This window comes from Eptatretus burgeri, chromosome 1 (genome assembly GCF_056783735.1).
Source record: "Eptatretus burgeri isolate ZD-2024b chromosome 1, Ebu_testis_v1, whole genome shotgun sequence".
NCBI lineage: Eukaryota > Metazoa > Chordata > Myxini > Myxiniformes > Myxinidae > Eptatretus > Eptatretus burgeri.
In genome coordinates, this window is record NC_140961.1 from 68853831 (window position 1) to 68875978 (window position 22148).

The 22148-nt window shown below is 41.4% G+C and overlaps 1 protein-coding gene across 5 annotated transcripts in view; it reads left to right on the forward strand.

Moving 5' to 3' along the window:
- Nucleotides 1-22148, forward strand: part of GTPBP1 (GTP binding protein 1) — a 127468-nt gene that overhangs the window by 71920 nt on the left and 33400 nt on the right. For all 5 annotated transcript variants that reach the window (XM_085887097.1, XM_085887087.1, XM_085887099.1 and 2 more), the window contains 4 exons: nucleotides 793-907; nucleotides 11416-11560; nucleotides 17642-17824; nucleotides 17935-18070. In XM_085887097.1, the coding sequence (XP_085743223.1) occupies nucleotides 793-907; nucleotides 11416-11560; nucleotides 17642-17824; nucleotides 17935-18070 (579 nt within the window). The remainder of the gene's footprint in view (nucleotides 1-792; nucleotides 908-11415; nucleotides 11561-17641; nucleotides 17825-17934; nucleotides 18071-22148) is intronic.

A 22148-nucleotide genomic window follows, 5' to 3' on the forward strand; every position in this document is an offset into this window, starting at 1 on the left:
TGTGTGTGTGTGTGTGTGTGTGTGTGTGAGAGAGATAGATATATTACTGCGCTCTATCCTTATTTGTCCTGGCAATGCCGAACTCTCCTCTCTCGTGCTGGTAACTTCTCATTGGCTTTGTCATGCTCCATTCATGTCTTGTTAAAGGGAGGTGAGGGGATGGAGTCTGCAAGTCTTTTCTCGCAGCTCCTGTCTCTGCCTCTACCACCCTGTGATTGTCGTTGTTGCTCTGCCGCAGCTGGCAAGCAATCGAGTGAACGTGTTTGTTAGTTGAATTAACGAGAATAGTGATAAATGGAAGAGATAGAAAGATATAGAGGGGGAAAGGAAAACAGACCATTATTCTGCTCACACGCACAACAGATAGTTATCACGAGTTTGATTTACTTTATTTCAAAACATAATACTGACATCATTGCTGTACTTCTATGTGTGTGTGCTTTTATTCGTCCTGGGGGCTGTGAGGGTGGGGGGGGGGTCGAGTGCACATAGTCCTCCCCGAGTTGATAACCGTCACAATAATCAAGTTATGTTGTTCAACTACCATCAGCTAAGCGATGGGTTCATTGCTAGTTATAGGTAATCTGCCTTCTCTGACTGGTCTGGTCTATATGTGGTGTCAGTCTGCACTTTACCAAGAGTTACACTGAGCATTTTAATTGTAAAGGTCACTGTACCCTATCCTCTTCTGAATTTGAAACATATTTATGTTTGCAAATCCATGTTGGCTGTTTAAAAAATCAAAATGTTCAAAACCATGATTCACTTTTAATGTTTTGTCTCATTGTCCAGAAACACTGAGGCATCTTCAAAGGTTACTGAAGTCTCCAGGCTGTCGGAAGATCCCAGTGCTGGTGCAGTCTACTGATGATGTGGTTGTGACAGCAACAAACTTCACATCTGAGAGGTAGTCATCTCACTAAGCACCCAGATAATCATTTAGCATTTTTAATTGTCGATGTTAATGTGACATACTTTTTCCGACAAAAATTTTGAATGTTGGATCATTTTGCTCAATAAATAAATGGAAAACGAGATTTTTTTGTTGTTGTTGTTGTTTGTGTGCTATTTGTTTAATCAGGTTCGCTTCATCTATTTTTAGGACTTAGATGAAGATCTGATCACATTTTAGGTGAAATTTATGCAGAAATACAAAAAACTCTAATGGGTTCAGAAACTTTTTCTCACCACTGTAGCTCGTTTTGGAGTTTGTTTTTCTTTGACCTTTTGGTTTTTGTATTTGCTTCAGTCCAACTAAAGCTCATGCATTGTGGGTGGACTTTTGATGATGAGCATAATTCTCATTGTCCTGAACCAATAGGCTCCAATGTCTCATTCGTAGTGAGGTTATAACTGTGCTGCATTTTGTCAAGGGAAGTTGTAATACTCTCAAAGTGAATTAACTGGCAAAATCTGAAGTCGCATGTGGCTAGACATGTGATATATCACATAATTTGCGGTTGTAGGGGAGGGGTGGGGTGAGGAGGATCAGCATCTTGTTTATTATCTCCTTTATTTTAGTACACGTTTGGTGATCTGTATAAATGAGAAAAGGACTCAGCATCTGTTTGAAGTTATTAATACTTGTTTTGAAAATTATATTCAGGGTGAGAGATGACGTCTCAGTGATGATCAAAAAATATATTTTAACAAATGTGCTGAGGATAAGGTGCAAAAAATTCCCAACCCCCCCCCCCCCCTGAATTATTCATTTAAAAAGTCTTAAGACGTCACTAGAACACAACTTTGAAGTAAACATTCCACCACCTTTGCATTAAATTGTATGTGGTGTTCTAAGGTGCCGAAAGTGGGTGGTGAGGGGGCCAGTGCCCCTCTGCCACCCACAATTTTGATTGATAGTGATAGATTCTATAGTTGCGACAATGACCTGAAATTTCTGGTTATTAAACATGAGGCCTATCATTCTTTCAGGCTACAGTCTGTCATACATCCAAGTAGGCTTGGGCGAAAGAATCGATTACCCGGTTAAAATCCAATCCCTCCATCGGAACCGAGAATCGAACCCTAAATTCTCCAGAGCTGATTACCCGCCTGTAACAGTTCCAAGTCTCCGTAGTCGATCCCTACTATGCCTCATCTCACTTCGTCCATTGTAAATCCATTCGTTGGTTCAGCAAATTATATCAAAAGCTTCTCCTGTCGTTCTTTACAAAACAGACAAGTCCGTTTTCCTCCATCTCGTTTCCAATTGTGAAGAAAATGAGCAGATTAATTCACGAACTATGGTGCATGTGAGTCGGACTTCTCCTTCCAGGATCCGACAGACAGCATTAGCCTATTATGTATGTACAGAGTATTGTGAAATTCCAAAATCGTCACATTTCTTAACAGCAAATATATCACGGCATATTTATGAACAGAAAATAAAAAAAGTCTGGAGCGATTGAGGAGTGGTTGTCTGTTGCCTAATACACTGCCTGGGAAAACTGGTTTCAATTTTTTGTAATCTAATTGGAAAAAATTATAATTTGCCCGGTGGTTTGGGTTCATTTAATTTGAACTTTTACTTCTTTGGTATGATTTATATAATATAATCAGGTTCTCTTTATCGAATACTGTAAATCATGCCACTGATTTTATTTACTCATGAACATAAATTTTATGCTTAAGTTATTTCTCTTTATTCCCTCTGCCACTGAAGATGGATGGTGGTTATGTTTTCACTCCTGTTTGTCTGTGTGCAGGATATCTCAAAAAGTTATATGGATTCGGACGAAACTAGTTGAGCAGGTTGGGTGTTTGACATGGAAGAATTGATTAGATGTTGGTGAAGAATCGGAATCGAGAAAGTTCAGAATCGGAATGTAATCTCAAATTTAAAAAATCGTCCAAGTGTACTTCCAAGTATTCTCCGAAGGAGAGTTTGCACAAGTGAATAAAAATTTTATGCTGAATTAAAAAAAAGCAATGTAGTGATGATAAACTACAGTCTTAACAGGTTTTAAACATGATAGGGATGATGATGGTTCAGAGAGTAGCTAACAGTATTGCCATCACTTGTCAATCCCTACATTACTGCCTCCAGACTATTGTCTAGCTAAAAGTATTAGAAGCTCCTATATTTCATTTCAGCATCAGCATAAGAAACTCCTACATAATTACAGGGAGTTCTTGCAACTTCAGTTGTCTTTCATACTTTTTTATTAAGTGAGACGAACCAAGTGAGATGCCCAGGGCGTCCCAGCTATGTTAAACCGATTACCGGGGATGAAACCCCGTCTGAACTCAAACCTGGACCATGCTGGACCAAATAAAGAAAGGACGAAAATGAGCTGGGAACATTTCTAATAATTTATTTACAATAAATAAAAGACAAGAGAAGCGAGACTTAAAGCGAATATTTAAACAAGGAATATTTACAATGATGCAAATAAAAACACTAAAACAATTCCTACTTAAAAGATGGCCCCAACACACTCAGACGCACACACAAACCAGGATTTTATTGTCCCCCTCACAGCCGTGAGGACAGACGAGCTGGAGGTCAGAGTAAAAGAGTACCTGCCATCGCAGGGAAGCGTTCTCAGAAATGCGGCACCTGGTGGCTAATGGTCGTCAGGGCACGGTCCGGGAGCTCGTGCCAGGCTCGTGGTTCGGGACGGTACCCGCGTGGCGAATCGTCGGGGCACTTGAATTCCGATCCGTCCACGTGCCGACCAAACTGCCTTCTCCGTGCAGCCACTGACAAGTGCAAAACAACAACCACGGCTCCTTTCGTCCACTCCACTCCTGTCCACAGAACTTGTCCACCGAACTCTTCGCGACAACGACACACAACCTTCAGTCCACACCACTCCCGTTTTTCCACCCCTCTTCTGGCACTGCTCGGGGGCTATATCTCCTCCCACACGGGGCGGGGCCTTGGCGAGAATCATATTGCTGTCCGTCCCTCATTGGCCTACGGCCGCACCCTTCCCCGAATATTCCTCGATGTCTCGCTCGCTCAGAGAGTAACAGGATCTGCCCTGAGAAAATCGTCGTACCAGAGGAGTTCGTCTGTGGGGATGGAGCGTGATGGGCTGGTTGGGTCGCACAGATGGGATGGTAGATGTATGCGATGTAGATTGCTGATGTAATAACCTAACTAAAGACGTCACAATGCACATTTTCGAGTCTCCCATGAGACAAAAAGGAAAGGGACCTATCTCACACGGACTTACCGGCATAACGATCTTTGGGACCTGAATGTTGAGTGCGCATGGTTTCCAGATTCGTAACAATATATATATATATATATATATATATATATATATATATATATATATATATATATATATATATATATATATATATATATATATATATATATATATATATATATATATATATATATATATATATACATATATATATACATATATATATATATATATATATATATATATATATATATATATATATATATATATATATATATATATATATATATATATATATATATATATATATATATATATATATATATATATATATATACACAAACACACACTGATGAGCCAAAACATTATGATCGCTGACAGGTGAAGAGAATAACATTGATTATCTTGTTACAATGGCACCTGTCAAGGGGTGGGATATATTAAGCAGCAAGTGAACAGTCAGTTCTTGAAGGTGATGTGTTGGATGCAGGAAAAATGGGCAGGAGTGAAGACCTGAGTGACTTTGACAAGGGCCAAATTGTTATGGCCAGACGACTGGGTCAGAGCATCTCTTAAACAGCAAGGCTTGTGGGTGCTCCCGGTCAGCAGTGGTGAGTGCCTACCGACAGTGGTCCGAGGAGAGACGAACCACAAACCAGCGACAGGGTGTTGGGCGCCCAAGGGCGAACGCTATCCCGTCTGGTCCGAACCGACAGAAGGTCTACTATGGCACAAGTCACAGAAAATTTTAATGGTGGTCACGGGAGGAATGTCACAAACCACAGTGCATCGCACCCTGCTGCGTATGGGGCTGCGTAGCGCAGACTGGTCAGAGTGCCCATGATGACCCCTGTCCACCGTCAAAAGCACCTACAATGGGCACGCGAGCGTCAGAACTGGACCTTGGAGCCAGTGGAAGAAGGTCGCCTGGTCCGATGAGTCCCGTTTTCTTTTAGATCACGTGGATGGTCGTGTTCGTGTGCGCCGTTTACCTGGGGAAGTGATGGCACCAGGATGCACTGTGGGAAGACCACAAGCCGGTGGAGGGAGTGTGATGCTCTGGGCAATGTTCTGCTGGGAAACTCTGGGTCCGGCCATTCATGTGGACGTCAATTTGACACGTTTCACCTACCTAAATATCGTTGCAGACCAAGTACACCCCTTCATGGCAATGGTATTTCCTGATGGCAGTGGCCTCTTTCAGCAGGATAATGTGCCCTGCCACACTGCACACATTGTTCGGGAATGTTTTGAGGAACATGATGAAATGTTTACGGTATTGCCATGGCCTCCAAATTCTCCAGATCTCAATCCGATTGAGCATCTGTGGGATGTGCTGGATTGACAAGTCCGATTCCATGGTGGTTCCACCTCGTATCTTACAGGACTTAAAGGATCTGCTGCTAATATTTTGGTGCCATATACCACAGGACACCTTCAGGGGTCTTGTGGAGTCCATGCCTCGGCGGGTCGGCGCTGTTTTGGTGGCACATAGAGGACCAACAGCATATTAGGCAGGTAGTCATAATGGTTTTGCTCATCAGTGTGTGTGTGCACACACACACACACACACACACACACACACACACACACACACACACACACACACACACACACACACACACACACACACACACACACACACACACATATATATATTGTAGATTTCCCGCCCGACGGCGTGCGAACAATGGCGTCTAACCAATGGCGGTCGCTTCGCCCACCGAACGGACAATCCAGTCGCGGATTTCCGGATCAACGCCGGAAACCAGCCACGGGTGTGTTTTCAACCACACCATAACCTTGTCCACACTCTATCCGCGCTACAGGGTCCGATCGCCAAATCTTCGATTTACCTAATTATTCGCGAGGGTAGGTTACCGAGAGATTGTACCTTAACGGGACCGCTTGGAAACGAGCCGCTTAAGCAGCTCGCTTCCTTTTGGGATAACCGAGCGGGGTATTATCGTGCAGTCCCGTTGGACCCGATCACTTTACCGGCTATTTTAAAAAAAACAACTATATTCCGAGTGCAAGATGGGGCAGTTCAATGAGGGAATGGACGCAACGAACAGGTTTACATTCACGCAGGACATTTATTATAATAAAGCACGTATGCAATTAAACAAGGCAAAACACGTTTGCAATTATGCAAGCAGCAAAAGAACTACAACCATCTATACGAAATGCAATGCAAACTTTTACAGGACACAAAGCACTCAACAATTTCCTACTTATTAGACGGGCCCACGGACATATGTACCCACCCAAGAAATGGTGGCAGAGGCCTTTAATAACGAGCTCCAGCTCGGAGGACAGGTGAGCTGAAACTCAGAACCTATCTCGATCCTCTCCACCTTGTGTGGTTTTCAAGTTGCTCGGACCCGGGCTCCAGCGAGAGCGAGCTGGATCCAATCGCCGAGAGCTGCGATCCTTCCCGAGCTCCCGTGAATCCTCCCGCACTTCTCAACACGTGCTGGTGAGACGAGGCGCCGATCCTTCCCGTCGATGCGTCGCTTTCCCGAGGAAGCACCTCCACGAAGAGGTCGATGAGTCGCACCAAGCCGGGAACCAAAATGGAGAACAAAGTGCTCCACGAACCAAGAAGACGAAGCCACCACTCGCAGCTCGCGCCGAGTGACCGGCTTAACCTCCTTCCAAACAGGGCAGCTTGAAGCAAAAAGCTCTCCCGAGCCAAGCAGAAGCCGAAGCTCATGGAACCATCAAAGCAAAAAGCCTCCTCCCGAGCCAGGCCTCAGCCGAAGCTCACTGAGCCAGCCGAAGCAAAAAGCTTCCGAAGGCCTCAACCCTAACCCAAGCCAAACAGGACCCGAAGGTCTGTTGAACGGCTACTCTCTACTCCCTTCTCCAACTTTGCCCCCGAACAAAAGAAAAGATCTCCTCTTATCCTTCTCCCGGCGTGACTCATGACTCATGCCCTCGTGCTCCATCCCCCGCTCAGCCACGGGTGGGAGGGAGTTGTTGACATCATGAGTCACGGGATGGTGGGGTTCTTCTTGCTCTTCGCAGAAGAGGGGGAGGGAAGTCTCCATTGTTCGTTCCCTAACTATTAAATCGATTCCCAGCGCATCTAATCAATTTCTGAACATTTAAACAATGGAAGGTGAGCTATCTAGGTAACAAGCACTTATCGACATAGCTGACTAAAGGAACCTGAATGTTGTGTTCAATCGAATTCCAAATTCGTAACAATATATATATATATATATATATATATATATATATATATATATATATATATATATATATATATATATATATATATATATATATATATATATATATATATATGTATGTAATGATGATATCTCAAAAAGTTGTAGACCGATTCGGATGATACTTGGTGGACATGTCGGGTATGTGACCACGATGAATTGATTCTGTTTTGGTGAAGATAGAATCTGGATCTGGATACGAGAATTATTTAACTTTTAAAGTGATTTTTCACCATTGAGAGATGGGGCCAAAAACGGCATGTAGCATGATATTTCAAAAATGTATTATACCCGATTTGTTCTTGTGGATCAGACATTACGTGGTAGAGTTATGCGCTCAACTGAGTGCCCTTCTAGTTTGATAATGTTTCTGTCGTTTTTCTCAGTTCATCGAGTGTAAAATCACCATTTTTGATTCATAAGGTTTCGTTGACTATCGTTTTTACCTGTTGGTGATCCTGTGTGATAAGTCTTTGTAAAAGTAAATCTGTGAGTGTTCCTTCCACTTTTGCCTTTGTTCCTTATTTTCACCCTTGAGTTGTCCACCCTCAGTAAGCTTATTATTTCAAAGGGCTTATTACTGGTTGCAATGCACAGGTGTAATTATTTTAATAAGACAGGCATCGTAATGTGTTTGGATAATATTGTTTGAGCTTTTCCTTTATTCACCCCAGCATCTCAGTTATCCATGACAATGTGCAGCAAGTTTATGAGCCCCATAAGGTGATATAGAATCTCTTAAGATTAAATCAGGAAGTTCATAAAAGAGGCATCGTTGATATCCAGCAAGAAAGAATATAGATTCTGATTTTGCAGATAACGTTGATCTCTGCAGTTACACAGTGGAAGATACACAGGATATATGAAATGAGGTTTTGAAAGAAGCAATGCAAGTTTGTCTTCAAATGGAGGAAAAAATGAAAATGGTGTTCAGTATTAAGAAAGAAACAAGACAATGAATAACCATGCAAAATAAAGTGCAAGGAGAGGTTAAAGATTTTTTAATAATTGGGGTCATGGAATAGAGCAACAGAAAAGGATATGGACAGTGGGATATGTGAAGCTTGGTCGTTTTGTAACCGAATGAATTGTCTGGAAATGCAAAGAGATGGGGTGGAAAGATAAGATCAAAGTAATCAAAAGCACAGTGGAGTCATTGTTTATATGGTGCAGATGTTTGGTGATTAAGTAAGAGGCTGGAAAAGAAACTTGGATGGTGCCAACACAAGACTGTTAAGATAATTGGATATCAGATGGGATTGGAGAATTCATAGAACACCTTATCCCATTCAGTCTTGAGATAAATATAATAATAAAAATAATAATAGTAATATAACTAAAGGAAAAATATAATACAACAAGAACATGGGCGGGGTCTACGAGCGGCATATCTTATTGGTCGTGATGATGTAAAATGCTGGGTTTTTTGTCCATGTACTGCTAAACAGAAGTGTTTTGAAAGTGCTAGAAAGGCGATTTGTGTCCTTCAATGTTCAAGTTTTATTCAATTGAAATAATATGAAGATTTTAAAAGGTTGTAGAAAAAAAAAATTCTGGAAGTTTTCCACCTTTGATTCAGCATATTAAACACCACCTTATTTAACATGTTGCATGAGTTATTCTTGCCTGTTGTTTGTGTCCTTTATGATGTCATTAAAACAGTAAGTTTCCTGTGTGGAATGATGATCAATTTTGTTTGACTGCCAGACAGGCAGAGTAAAAAAAATTCTCTCTCCTCTGTGCATGTGCGATCGGGCCAAATTCAGAGCCAAAGTTCTGCTAAACTGCAGGTTTGTTTTCTGATTCATGTTCTAAATATAACATTAAATTGAAATTGAGTTATTCCTCGATCATAAATTGACAATTGCAGACAGACAGACACAGGCTTGAACCAATTGCTTAACTTTGCTTCGCGTCCAATGGGGTAATAATCGCATCCGAAATGTGAACCTAGATGGAGACCTAAACAGAGTAACAACAGTATTAATGAAGTAGGTCCACCCTTGGTCGACTTGCTTGTCAGATTTCAGAGCAAAAGAGGAACTGATGTCAACTATAATTCTTCTGAGGAAGAAAACATGGAAACATCGAGAGGTCTGCCAAAAATATCTGTACAACGCACAACTTGTATGGGTATTGCATAATGAATAATATAATAAAAATGTACAACGATGTATGGAAGACGGTCACAATAACTCCAATGAAAGTAATTTGATCATGATAATCATGATTATGAAAGCAGATATGTTTGAGTTTCATCTTGCAAGTGCATATTTATTGTAAAATAATCGTTTTTGGTTTGCAAACCAATATTGCCTTTGGATTGGTTTATTTGAGTACACATGACTCGTGAAGTTGTGATCGCAGGTTTGAATGCCATAGACTGCATAATTTGTCCAGTTACTTACTACGGTCCTTATGATTTTTGTGAGAGTACAATGATGTCTGGGCAAGCAGGATGGTCTAGTTAGAGGTACGCACACTCACCAAACCCTGAGCTGGTTTTGAATCTCGGCCCAGCTATAAACTGTCGTACTGGTGTTTTGCAGCCAGGGTGAGGTATCAATGTTTGTGCCATCCCTTGAATGGATATTAAACTGGGTATTCCATCTGTCGACATTAGTTGATGGACATTAAAGATCGAACGATGTCCTTCGTGAAGAGTAGGTGACCTATCGCTGTCAACCCGGACAAATTGCAAATTCCTGCCCAAACTACTGCTGGGGGAGAGAGATGGCAAACCACCCAGCATGACCGTTGTGAAGACACTGCTTCAGCATAACCAACGCCCTGTAACAGAGTATGGTACATTCGTCAGTCAGTCACAATGACATCTTTACAATGTCCTTATCTTGCAAGGAAATCTCCAGCATGAGGCTAATAGGCCTGTGCCTGTGCCTGGTTCGCTCCCCCATTCCTTCCCTCTCCCACCCCTACCCTCGCCCCACCCTCTCCAACTACAACACAATGTGCATCCACGACACCTTCCATTTCTTCCTTTGTCTCTCCCTTTTTGTTTTTTTAAACCTCCATTGCTTTTAGGTACATACATCCATTTCCATATTGAACATGCTGTCCTTCCTGCTACCACCTTCCCAGAAAGTTCATTCCATACATTGGTGACCTCTGGTGAAATACTCTGACCTGCTCATGTTCTTAATTCTCCAATGATTTACTCAGACATTGGATGTCAGACATTACCCCTCACACATTCAGGGTAGAACACTTTTCCAGCATGTCGCCAAACAAACTGCTGCCGATCTTATCCATACAGGTTGAATTTCTTGTCTGAGAACGTAACGAAGCCTGACAAATGGGTTCTGGAGCATGCCCAATCTGCATTCTCCAGAGCTCGTTTCATGTGAGCCATTCAGCATGGAAAACTATATCCTCAAAGGCAATTCTGGACATAATAGATGCTCACATTCATCCCAGATTAAACTTCCCAGGCTCACTCCACATTGGTTGATAATGCTGCTTTGTCCCTGAGGCACGAGTGTTTTGACATTAATCTTCTAGACTTTTCAGAAGCCTTTTAATTCTCGTCCCTTTTGGTACTCCACATTGCCGGTTTCATTGTTCCTTTTGAGGTGCCGCATTCCATGTGACAGCTTAAATTTCAATTTTGATTCAGTTTGTTTCATTACAAGCCCCGCCTCACTTGAATAAACAAATTCAACTTTCTTCTACAGTGTCGGTTTCCTTTTCTTGCCTCTTAAGTGAGTTCTCAGGTATCAAACACACATGCACGATGCCCGACTCTTCACGTTTTTAAAATTTTTATTTAATGCAATACTTTACAATGATTGCATAAACCAACCTCAAGATATTTATTGGTCATATCAATGGAAATTTTGTCTAACTGTGATTAAACACCTGCATTATTGATCTCAGTCTGCACAATAAAACTAAAGGTGTGCGTGTTGTAGAAATTTCTTAACAAGGTGTTCCACATGGTGCTCTCTCCAGGCTTTTCTGGCAGATGGCTTTTCTTCTTATGTGTTGTTTTGCTTTCTTAGGGTTTGCCCCATCTTCCAAATTTCTAACGTGACTGGTGAGAATTTGAACCTGCTGAAGATGTTCCTCAACCTCCTCTCTGCCCGCATGGGTTACAAAGAGGACGAGCCTGCCGAGTTTCAGATCGACGACACGTACTCTGTACCAGTATGCTGCACAAATCTCAATACCACATGTTTATACAATGCACCACTCCCCATTCTCTACCTTCTGGATAAAGTCAAATTACTTTACCTAACGTTTAACTTGTAAAGTCCATTTTTGTGAAATTTCCACCACACCTGCATTGCTGACCTGCAAGCAAAGCATTATTCTTTATTATTAGGAAATGTGGACTTGGAAATGAGACGGTTTGAGCTCATCATCTTAAGCTGCTGTCATACCTTGACGTTTTAGCCAGCGTATGGCAAGGTCTCAAAATGTATGTAAAACGCTGGCGTACGCTGAACTATTGATGTTTTTTTTAAAGTTTGGGCATATAATAATGTGTTGGACGTATGCATAACGTATTAAGGCCCGGTCACACCTTGACGTTTTAGCCAACGTATGCCGATTTTTGATTTTTTTTTTCTAAAACGCTGGCACACGTTGAATACGTTATGGGTAAGTTTTAATAACATTGCGAGCACGCTGAAAAACACTGCCATACGTCGTTGTACGTTAGCTTTAAACGTTGTACTTTTTGGTTGTCCTCAAATTTTTTTCATGCTTGAAATTTCACGACGTATGCCGGCGTATGACTCACACGTTCCGCTACGCTGGCCACAAGTTGTATGCACGGTCTGCGATCATTGACAGACGTCAACACATGCTACTTGTAAGTTAATCATAAGTTGAGACACGCCGAGGTAATGTTTAGCGTACCCGAAACTTATTTCTAACCTATGATTAACGTGTTGTTAGCACGTTACGCGATCGTTGCCACACATCGACAGACGTTACTTTTAAGTTACTCATAGGTTGAAAGACGTCGGTATAATGGATCATCCTTGCGTCAGCGTCCACGGCCACGGCCAGGACACTTATTTGCAGCATTCTTCAAACTTTTCTTCGGCATGACGAGGATGTTCACACTTCGATGTCTAGCTTGGCTATGATTCCAATTGTCCATCGGCAGCGTCTATTTAAAATAGTCGAGTTTGAGCGTTTTAACGCGTTCAGAAGAAACGCTTCAAATTTCCAAACCCCAGCGTCAAAAAACAAAGGCGAGTGACAGCAATTTAAATCGTTCATTGTAAACAATGAAAATATCTGAGTGGTACCGTTTAAAAGTCGTTGAGTGTAAAAAAAAAAAAAAAATCCAATTGTTGAGCGCAAGCGTCTACTTTCAATAGTGGAGATGCAGCCATTTAAATCGTTGAGTTTATCATTTAAATCGTTAAACGCAAGGACGATCCATCATAACCCACACCCTCCCCCTCACACTCACCTACTACTGCCAACATGAACAAACTACTACTAATACTAATACTAATACTGATACTGTTACTGCTGACATGGACATCGACTCAAAAAGGACTCGAAAACACTGTTGGGTTCCCCTTTTATGAGCAGCATTTTTATATACCAATTCCCAAAACCGCTGGGAACACGTCTTTATATGGCAGTTGGAAGCTAGAAACACGTTAATTTTTTTTTTTTGTCGACCGGAAGACGTCATTGGAATACGTCTACATACGTCGATATGTGTTGGGACTCCGTAAAGAATTTGTTCAAAGCACGTCAAACATAAGTTAGAAATAAGTTTCGCGTAAAAAAGACATTACCGCGACGTGTTTCGACTTATGAGTAGCTTATAAGTAGCCTTTGTGGACGTGTGTAAGCGTCCACATATCGTGTGTAAAACTTATCCCCATCGCATGCGGAACGTGTGTCGTACGCCGAGTACGTCGTAAAATTTTGAACATGTTCAAAATTTCTTGACGTACTCTACTTACTACGACGTATGATAGCGTACTTTAGTGTTCTACTCACGTATACCAAACTTACTCATACCGTATTTGACGTGCCCCAACGTTTTAGACACATTTTTCTTAGGTCGGCATACGCTGGCAAGATCGCCAAGTGTGACCGCGATGTTGACACTTACATTTCTGCGGCAGTTATGATTCGAATCGTTGTGCGTCAGCCTTTTAATAGGCTACGTCACGACATCATCGGCGATGCGTGCAACGCGCTATGCCTTAGTTAGACTATCGTTGGGCATCGGTTGTGTAGGCCGACAACAGGTTCAGCATTCGTTGGTATAAGTTATCTATAACACAACGAAACGTTCTGTGTCCATTACCAATGCGTTATACATAAGACCAAGTCGCTATGAATACGTCCGAATCTTTAAAAAAAAAACATCAAAAGTTCAACGTAAGCCAGCGTTTTAGATACATTTTAATACGTTGCCATCGCTGGCTAAAACGTCAAGGTGTGACCGGGCCTTTAGTAACGTACACAGAACGTTTTAATCACATATCACTAAACTTATACCAACGAATGCTGAGCGTCTTGTCGGCATTCACAACCTATGCCCAACGATAGTCTAACTTATGCATAGCGCGGCAGCGTATCGCCGACGATCACGTGGCGTAGGCTATTCATAGGCTGCGGCTCGACGATTCAAATCATAACTGTACTAGACATCGAAGTGTGAAGCCGCTGTCACACCTTGACGTTTTAGCCAGCGTATGCCGACGTATGAAAAATTTGCCAAACCAAGCTGGCACACATTGAATACGTTATGGATAAGTTTTGTATACGTTAATAGCACGCTGACATACGTCGTAGTACGCTAGCATACGTCGTCCTACGTCGAGAAATTTTCAGCATGTTGAAAATTTCTCGACGTATGACTCGCATTCCGTATACGCTGGCATAAGTTGTAGGCACGCTACGTGATCGTTGACACATGTCGACATACGTTACTTGTACGTTACTCATAAGTCGAAACACGTCAATGTAATGGTTAGCGTCAGTGTTCCAGACTCCCTGGTTTTTTTTTCTTTTTTTTTTTCTTCGGTATGATGGTGATGTTGACACTTCGATTTCTAGTGCGGTTATGATTTAAATCGTTGAGCGGCAGCTTATTAATTATATTATATTATAACCGCACTAGAAATCGAAGTGTTAACATCACCGTCGTACTGAAAAAAAAAAAAAGGGAGTCTGGAACACTGACGCTAACCATTACATTGACGTGTTTCGACTTATGAGTAACGTGTGTCAACAATCGCGTAACGTGCATACAACTTATGACCAGCATTATGCAGAACGTGTGAGTCATACGCTGGCATACGTCAAAAAATTTCAAGCATGGAAAATTTGTCTAACACCTCGGCGTACTACGACGTATGCCAGCGTGCTCTTAACGTCTACAAACTTACCCATAACGTATTCGACGTGTGCCAGCGTTTTCGCCAAATTTTGCATACGTCAGGCATACGCTGGTTAAATCGTCAAGGTGTGACAGGACCTTTAGTATCGCATTACCCTAACATTTACTTAGTTTATCAGTTAGGTTGTGTGACCAGGATATTTGCTTGAAAAGGATATTATGTGTTTCTTTTTTATTTAATGCATACATTAGTTCTAATATTATCTGCACATGCTCACAGCTTACAAAGTATACATTCCAGTTGAAGGCCCCAACTGGCAATTCTAATAAGTTTGGTACAGGGGAACAAACCTGTCACTTTTTGAGGATTTGCTTTTGGAGTTTGATTCAGATTTCATGAACTTTCTTCCCAAGCTATTCAGGTTGTTCAAAAAGTTCTGGGAAAGAGGAACAGTCATCCCAGACATGCAAACCTTTTATTTCAATGAAGTGGCCTTTGCCGTCAACTCACTTACTCCATTTGTGCCAGTAAGATAAAGCTCTCGGATTGCTCCTGCAGCCATTTCTCGGATCCTTCAGTCAGTTCCTCCTCATTACCCAATTGCCAGTCACAGGTGCAACTTCAAGTACTGAAATGGATAATGGTCACTGGGGGCCAGGTGTAAGACGATAGAGGGTGTTCCAACTGTTCAAAGCCACAGTCGTGAGCGGTGATGTGCACAATGCAGGTATTGCGCACATACATGTGCGTTGTGAGGAAGGACCACACCTTTGGTCAACATCGCTCAGCGTTTGTCGACGATGGCCGACTACAATTTTTCTTTGAGGTGACATAATATTCTCCTGTGACTCATTTTTGTGAGGCATACAGTAAAGTAGCAGGTTTCCCCTGATGTCCCAGAAAATTGAGGCAGTGATCTTTCTGGCTGAAGATTGGATGCAAAATTTATTGGGTGGTGTGATTCCTTGTGCTTCCATTGGTTGGATTCCATTTTGGTTTCACCATCCCAGTTGTGAAGTCTTGCATTTCATCAGCACTTATCAGAAGAGCAATTGGTCTCCTGGTTCTACATTGAGCATTTGAGAAACATGTGAGATGTCAGCCAGTGCTGTTGATCCTGAGTGCTGAGGTTTTGGGGCACCCATCGTTTTGAGACCTTTGATATGCTTTATTGTTGGTGATGGAGAAAATGCTGTCTTGATGTTGAATTGTTTCAGCTGTCCTGACCTGGATTCATCTTTAAGGGACTTTCATCCACACTTACTTTCAGCTGTCCATTATTCTCTTGCAGAATAGGAGGGCATACCTTTGCCATATACTCCAACCATGTGTTCTTGGATTTATTTGCAGCTGTTATTTTCTTGAATTAAAATTAATGAGATCTCGTTGCTCAATTTTGGTAAGATCCAGTATTTTATGACATGACAAACATCTGGATTATACTCTGAAACAACAAACATTGTTCGATTACTGAAACTAATGACAGAATGGATTAAGGAAACGAGCACAAATGTGTCTAATAATTTAAAAAAACGCTTTTTCATACTCTATTAGAGTGGCCTTGCAAGTAAAAAAATACTCCATTCCTCAAACTTTTTGAGTGGTCTTTGCAGACTGCTCATTGGTACGTGTGTTTCCATGGAGCGCACAAACCACACAGAAATTATATACAGTATGACAGGGGATGATGATTCCAGTGCTCGTGATGTGCTAAAGATTGCAGTGTTTGACCTGCAATGCTAAAGCATGTGTTTACTATGTGAGGGAATCTCAATTGACCGTCACATTTATACTGATGCACATTGTTCATGTTGGTGAAAAATAGTTTAAAAAACAAAAATATTTATGGCTTTTAAAAGTGGAGAAACTGCTTGATTTGTTCCACATTTGTTTTAAAAGTCTTTGAGCCAAAAACGTAAATGTTACGTTGTAAATATGTTAGTTTGAGTGGTTGGTTAATGTAAATATTCATCATGGTTTGAGTGGTTGGTAAATTTAATGATTCATCAGTTTAGGTGATTGGTTAATGCAAATATGTCGGTTTGGATGCTTGGTTAATTTAATTATTCATCACAGTTTGGGTGGTTGGTTAAATCAATTATTCATTAGTTTGGGTGGTTGGTTAATTTAATTATTCATCACAGTTTTGGTGGTTGGTTAATTTAATTATTGATTACAGTTTTGGTGGTTGGTTAATTTAATTATTGATTACAGTTTTGGTGGTTGGTTAATTTAATTATTGATTACAGTTTTGGTGGTTGGTTAATTTAATTATTGATTACAGTTTTGGTGGTTAGTTAATTTAATTATTGATTACAGTTTTGGTGGTTGGTTAATTTAATTATTGATTTCAGTTTTGGTGGTTGGTTAATTTAATTATTGATTTCAGTTTTGGTGGTTGGTTAATTTAATTATTGATTACAGTTTTGGTGGTTGGTTAATTTAATTATTGATTTCAGTTTTGGTGGTTGGTTAATTTAATTATTGATTTCAGTTTTGGTGGTTGGTTAATTTAATTTTTAATCAGTTGAGTTGTTGGTTAAATTAATTATTCATGGCCATTTTTGTGGTTGGTTAATTTAATTATTCATTAGTTTGGGTGGTTGGTTAATTTAATTATTCATGACCATTTTGGTGGTTGGTTTATTTAATTATTCATTACCATTTTGGTGGTTGGTTTATTTACTTTTTTTTCATCAGTTTTTCATCAGTTTGAGCTGTTTTGGGTTAGTTTGGGTTGACATGACACTCACATTTACATGTTTGCCCTGCTGATATTTGCTACTTTCATTTCACTTTTCTTTTTTTCTTTTTACATACTTTTGTACGAAGTAATATGTTAAAATATACATTTTACATTACACTTGTCTCCATACTGATCAAGTGCTTTGATGTATGACAGGGTGTGGGGACCGTCGTTTCTGGGACAGTTCTAAAAGGGCTCATCAGGCTCAATGACACATTGCTGCTGGGGCCAGATGCTTTGGGGGGTTTCCATTCAATTGCGGTCAAGAGCATCCATCGCAAGCGCATGCCTGTAAAGGAAGTGCGTGGTGGGCAGACCGCTTCCTTCGCATTGAAAAAGGTATGTTGCCATCTTCCCCAACCTTCCATCACATCAACAGGCTGCCCATCTCTACATGCTTTTCCTCCATGGTCTTTATCATCCTTATGAGTTATTCTTTGCTTCAACAGATCAAACGTGCTATGATTCGGAAAGGAATGGTTATGGTGTCACCAAAGCTCAACCCAGAGGCAAATTGGGAGTTTGAAGCGGAGATTCTTGTGCTTCATCATCCTACGACAATTGCCCCACGTTACCAAGCCATGGGTGGGTGGCACATCCAGCCCATCCCTTGAGTGTGTGTGCTCTCTCTCTCATTGGAATTTTAAGACGTTGGTTTTACTTGTTTTTTAATGATTATTGCTGTCGTGAGTTGAACATTTCTTGCTGGTTTTTTAGCTCGCTTGTTCGAAGAACAGAGAGCTATAGCGATACCCCTGGCGTGAGCGTCAGCGTGAAAATGTTAAAGTTTTTGGTGCAAGTTATTTTTTCCTTTCTAATGTTTTTATCTACCACACTATTTTTTTTTTATACTATATATATATATATATATATATATATATATATATATATATATATATATATATATATATATATATATATATATATATATAATATATATACATATATATATATAAATATATATATATATAAATATATATATATATATATATATATATATATATATATAAATATATATAAATATATATATATATATATATATATACATACATATATATACACACACACACACACACACACACACACACACACACACACACACACACACACACACACACACACACACACACATCGGGGCGTATTATGTGATACCGGTCGTCCGTCCGTCCGTCTGTCCATTCCTGTCCACACTCCAACTCCCAAAGTTTTCAACTTTCACGTTTCATATTTGGTATATAGGTACAGACTGTGGAGACAGTGTGTCGTGACATACGTTCGTCATCTAAAGTGGTTGCCATGGCAACCAGGATGCTGTTTTCCATGTAGTAGCACAATTCTGTATATACCTTCTTGTCCGGGCGTATATTGTGCTCACTTGCGCTCTTGTTACTGATTGCAATATACAAATACATTTATTGCTTTAAAATTATTTGGATCAGACTGCACTGCAATGCTTTATAAAAAATATCAATTATTAGACGAGTCTTTTAAAAACGATAAATGTATAAACAGGCGAGCATTGGGTGGCTTTGACACCAACTCTGGTTAATTTTTGTCGCAGTCATTGCATAGCCTCCCATTTATCAAAGCATCGATTCATTTATTGTCAGATACTATATGGCTGTAAGCTCATTGGATCAAAGCTCTTTTGCTGGAGGAATGTGATGATGAGGCTATGATTTTAACAAACCAAAAGAGGATCAACCTTGCTCAAGTTGAATTTCTGATCATAAGTCACAAACCTAGACAGAGGCACAGGTTGAAATTGTACATGGAGTGGGAATTTATTTGCCTTCTTGTTTCCTATGAAGTGGCAGGATGCTCCATGAGGCAGAGCTCTTTAAAGCACCACCATGACCATTTTATAGTTGAATTGACGTCCACAATAATCACTTGATATTTCATAGATGATACACACTACTGGTGAGCTCTTTTAGTTTTCCCTTATGGAGTTAGCATTTTGAAGTAACCACTCATTGGTGTTGCAAAATATCAAATTCTGAATTTGCTGGAATGCCTTTCTTATTCCTGCTATTTGCAGAACATTTCAGAGCTCAGCCATCCAGTTGGACTTGGTGTAGCTATGCTGAAATGTGTCACAATTTTGTGTTCTTAAGCGAGGCTTGTCTCTGGATGCGGCATTTGTGGAGCCTTATCAGCGGAATGCATTCCTGACTCTTGATAAGATCTGATTTCTGTCATCGAAACTTCATTGTGATTTACTTATTCTTGACTTGCACACATTATTCCAGTCATCCCCTTCTGGTTCTACTTCCAAAATCAAAGCTCAGTGCACACCTCAATTCCTTTGTTCCTCGCTTCTTCCATCAACGGAACCACCTTCCAAAGGCCTTTCCTTCCCACTCTTATCTCCAGGGCTTCAACCAGCTGGTGTACCATGACCTCTTCTCATCTCCCATTCTGACCCAAGATCTTTATTTACCCCTCCCACCTCTGTTAACCCTTCCTAACCCAACCCGCTTATTTGCTGGTGTTAGCTCGCGCTCTCTCTCTCTCTCTCTCTCTCTCTCTCTCTCTCTCTCTCTCTCTCTCTCTCTCTCTCTCTCTCTCTCTCTCTCTCTCTCTCTCTCTCTCTCTCTCTCTGTTTTTTTTTATTTGTTTGTTCGTTCCCTTGCTGCTTGTGCCCAGTTGTTGCCCACAACCCCATTATCATTTCAACAGTGTTCCTCCATGAGCCTTGTTCTTAAAAAGAGGTTGCTAAAAGAAGCTAAAGAACACTCTCCACCCCATTGATTACCATTTAGCCCATAGCTGGAGGATTTCAGATCAGAGTTACCTTCTTATCGGTGGATTGCTAACTTAAGTTCTGAGCTCCACCTACCTTGCCTCAGCTTTTAAAGCAGCCTTTGCTGGTCTTGTACATTCATCATTAGACACTTGTGGCATTTTCTGAGGACACCCTTAGCTCTATGGATGTCCCGCCACATCTTGAATAGAAGTACTGTCAGTCTTGGACCACTTGTTTGGTATTCGCGGCCAACATGTATATCAATGGGCCATTCCCATATCTGCTACCTGGGGACTCATCAAGTTTGTCCCAAAACTCATTTGTCTCCTCCTCACTTAATCTTGTATGTGGGGCTACCATAAAACACTTTATTCTGCAACACACAAATAAAGCAAATAAAACCGAAAACACACTCCGTGGGAGTACATCCTGTGCAGGGTAGCTCAACAGATGACGGGATTGGGGCAAAGCCGTTCGGGACCCCCATTATTTGATGATAGGAGGAAAAGCACAGGGTGATCTTCATGGGTCAGATTGTGATGGTGTGTGCCAGGGTGGTGCTGAGGTGTCGTCCACTCGAGGGCATCTCGTTGGGTTAACCTAGGGTGGTCCCTTCGGGTGGGTGCCTGCAATGTCCTCTCTCTGAGAGAGGATGATTACCTGTCTCTGCTATCATCTGAGCTCCAGCGTTTGAACATCAGTATTGCAGCACTCTGAGGTTTAGAGACCAGATCGTGGTGAAATCATGGCTGGTGGTTACACCTATTACTGGTATGGTCGCAATGATAGTTACTATGCCCAAGGAGTTGCTGTAGCTTTGTCCATTAAGCTGACTCCCATGCTAATTGAGGCAACACCAGTAAACGAGTGTTTATGAGACTGAGCATTCATCACTCTTTGGGTGTCATTTCCCTGGTCTCTGTCTATGCTCCGACTGAGGTGAGTAATCTCACTGTGAAGGAGGCATTCTATGCCGTGCTTGAGTCTGGGGTTGATTGGTGCCCAGGTGAGATACTCTTCTCGTCTTTGGGGATTTCAATTCATCGACTGGCACTGATAGGGTTGCTTATGGGGCATGTGTTGGTTCCCATGGGTTTGGAACTGTGAAACAGAATAGCACTAAGTTCCTCAACTTTGCAAGAATTCGTGGACTTAAGGTGAGTGGCTGGTTCATGGTTTCAGCACCCACAGCCTTATCGCTGAATTTGGTATTCCAACACTGGTGGTGTGGCAAAGGACCATGTGTCCATTGATGGTCGCTGGAGTTTTCCCCAGAACTGCGAGTAGCTGCTCAAGGAGTAGCTGTCCAAGCTCAAGGATGAGAGGTTAGCTGAGGAGTTTGAGAACATGCTGAGTGGGTATTTGGGGGGTCTGGGTGTTTCCAGGGATCCTGAAGAGTTGTGAAGTGCCTTCAAGACGACAATCCTTGATGGTACTGGTGGTTGTCTTGGAACCTACCGTCACGTGAAGAAAATCTTTGTCTCCCAAGAGACACTGGATACCATTGACCAGAGTTGCAGGGCCAGGCTTGAAAGCAGAGCTGAGATGTTCAGGAAGCTCAGATGTAAAACTGTGTTTGTTGAGGTCAGACAAGGAGGCTTATGTGCGAGGAATCTGTGAAGGGGTAAAGCATTACCTATGGTCAAGTGATGCTCATCCTCCTTGCAGAGGAATTCATGCATTGCTTTCCTCCATGCCTGTCCCTCAGTGTGCTGCAGTTAGAGCAGAGGGTGATAAGCTCTTGACAGAAGAGTCTGAAGTGAAGGCCTCGGATAATTTTTGATCGGGTTTGCCACCATCTGCGTGAGCACCAGTGCCCAGAGCAGTCAGGCTTTCACCAAGGAGGTCAACGATTGACCGTATCCTTCCTCTTAGGGTCTTCACCTTCTGCAGGCGAGAGTTTTAATCAGGGCT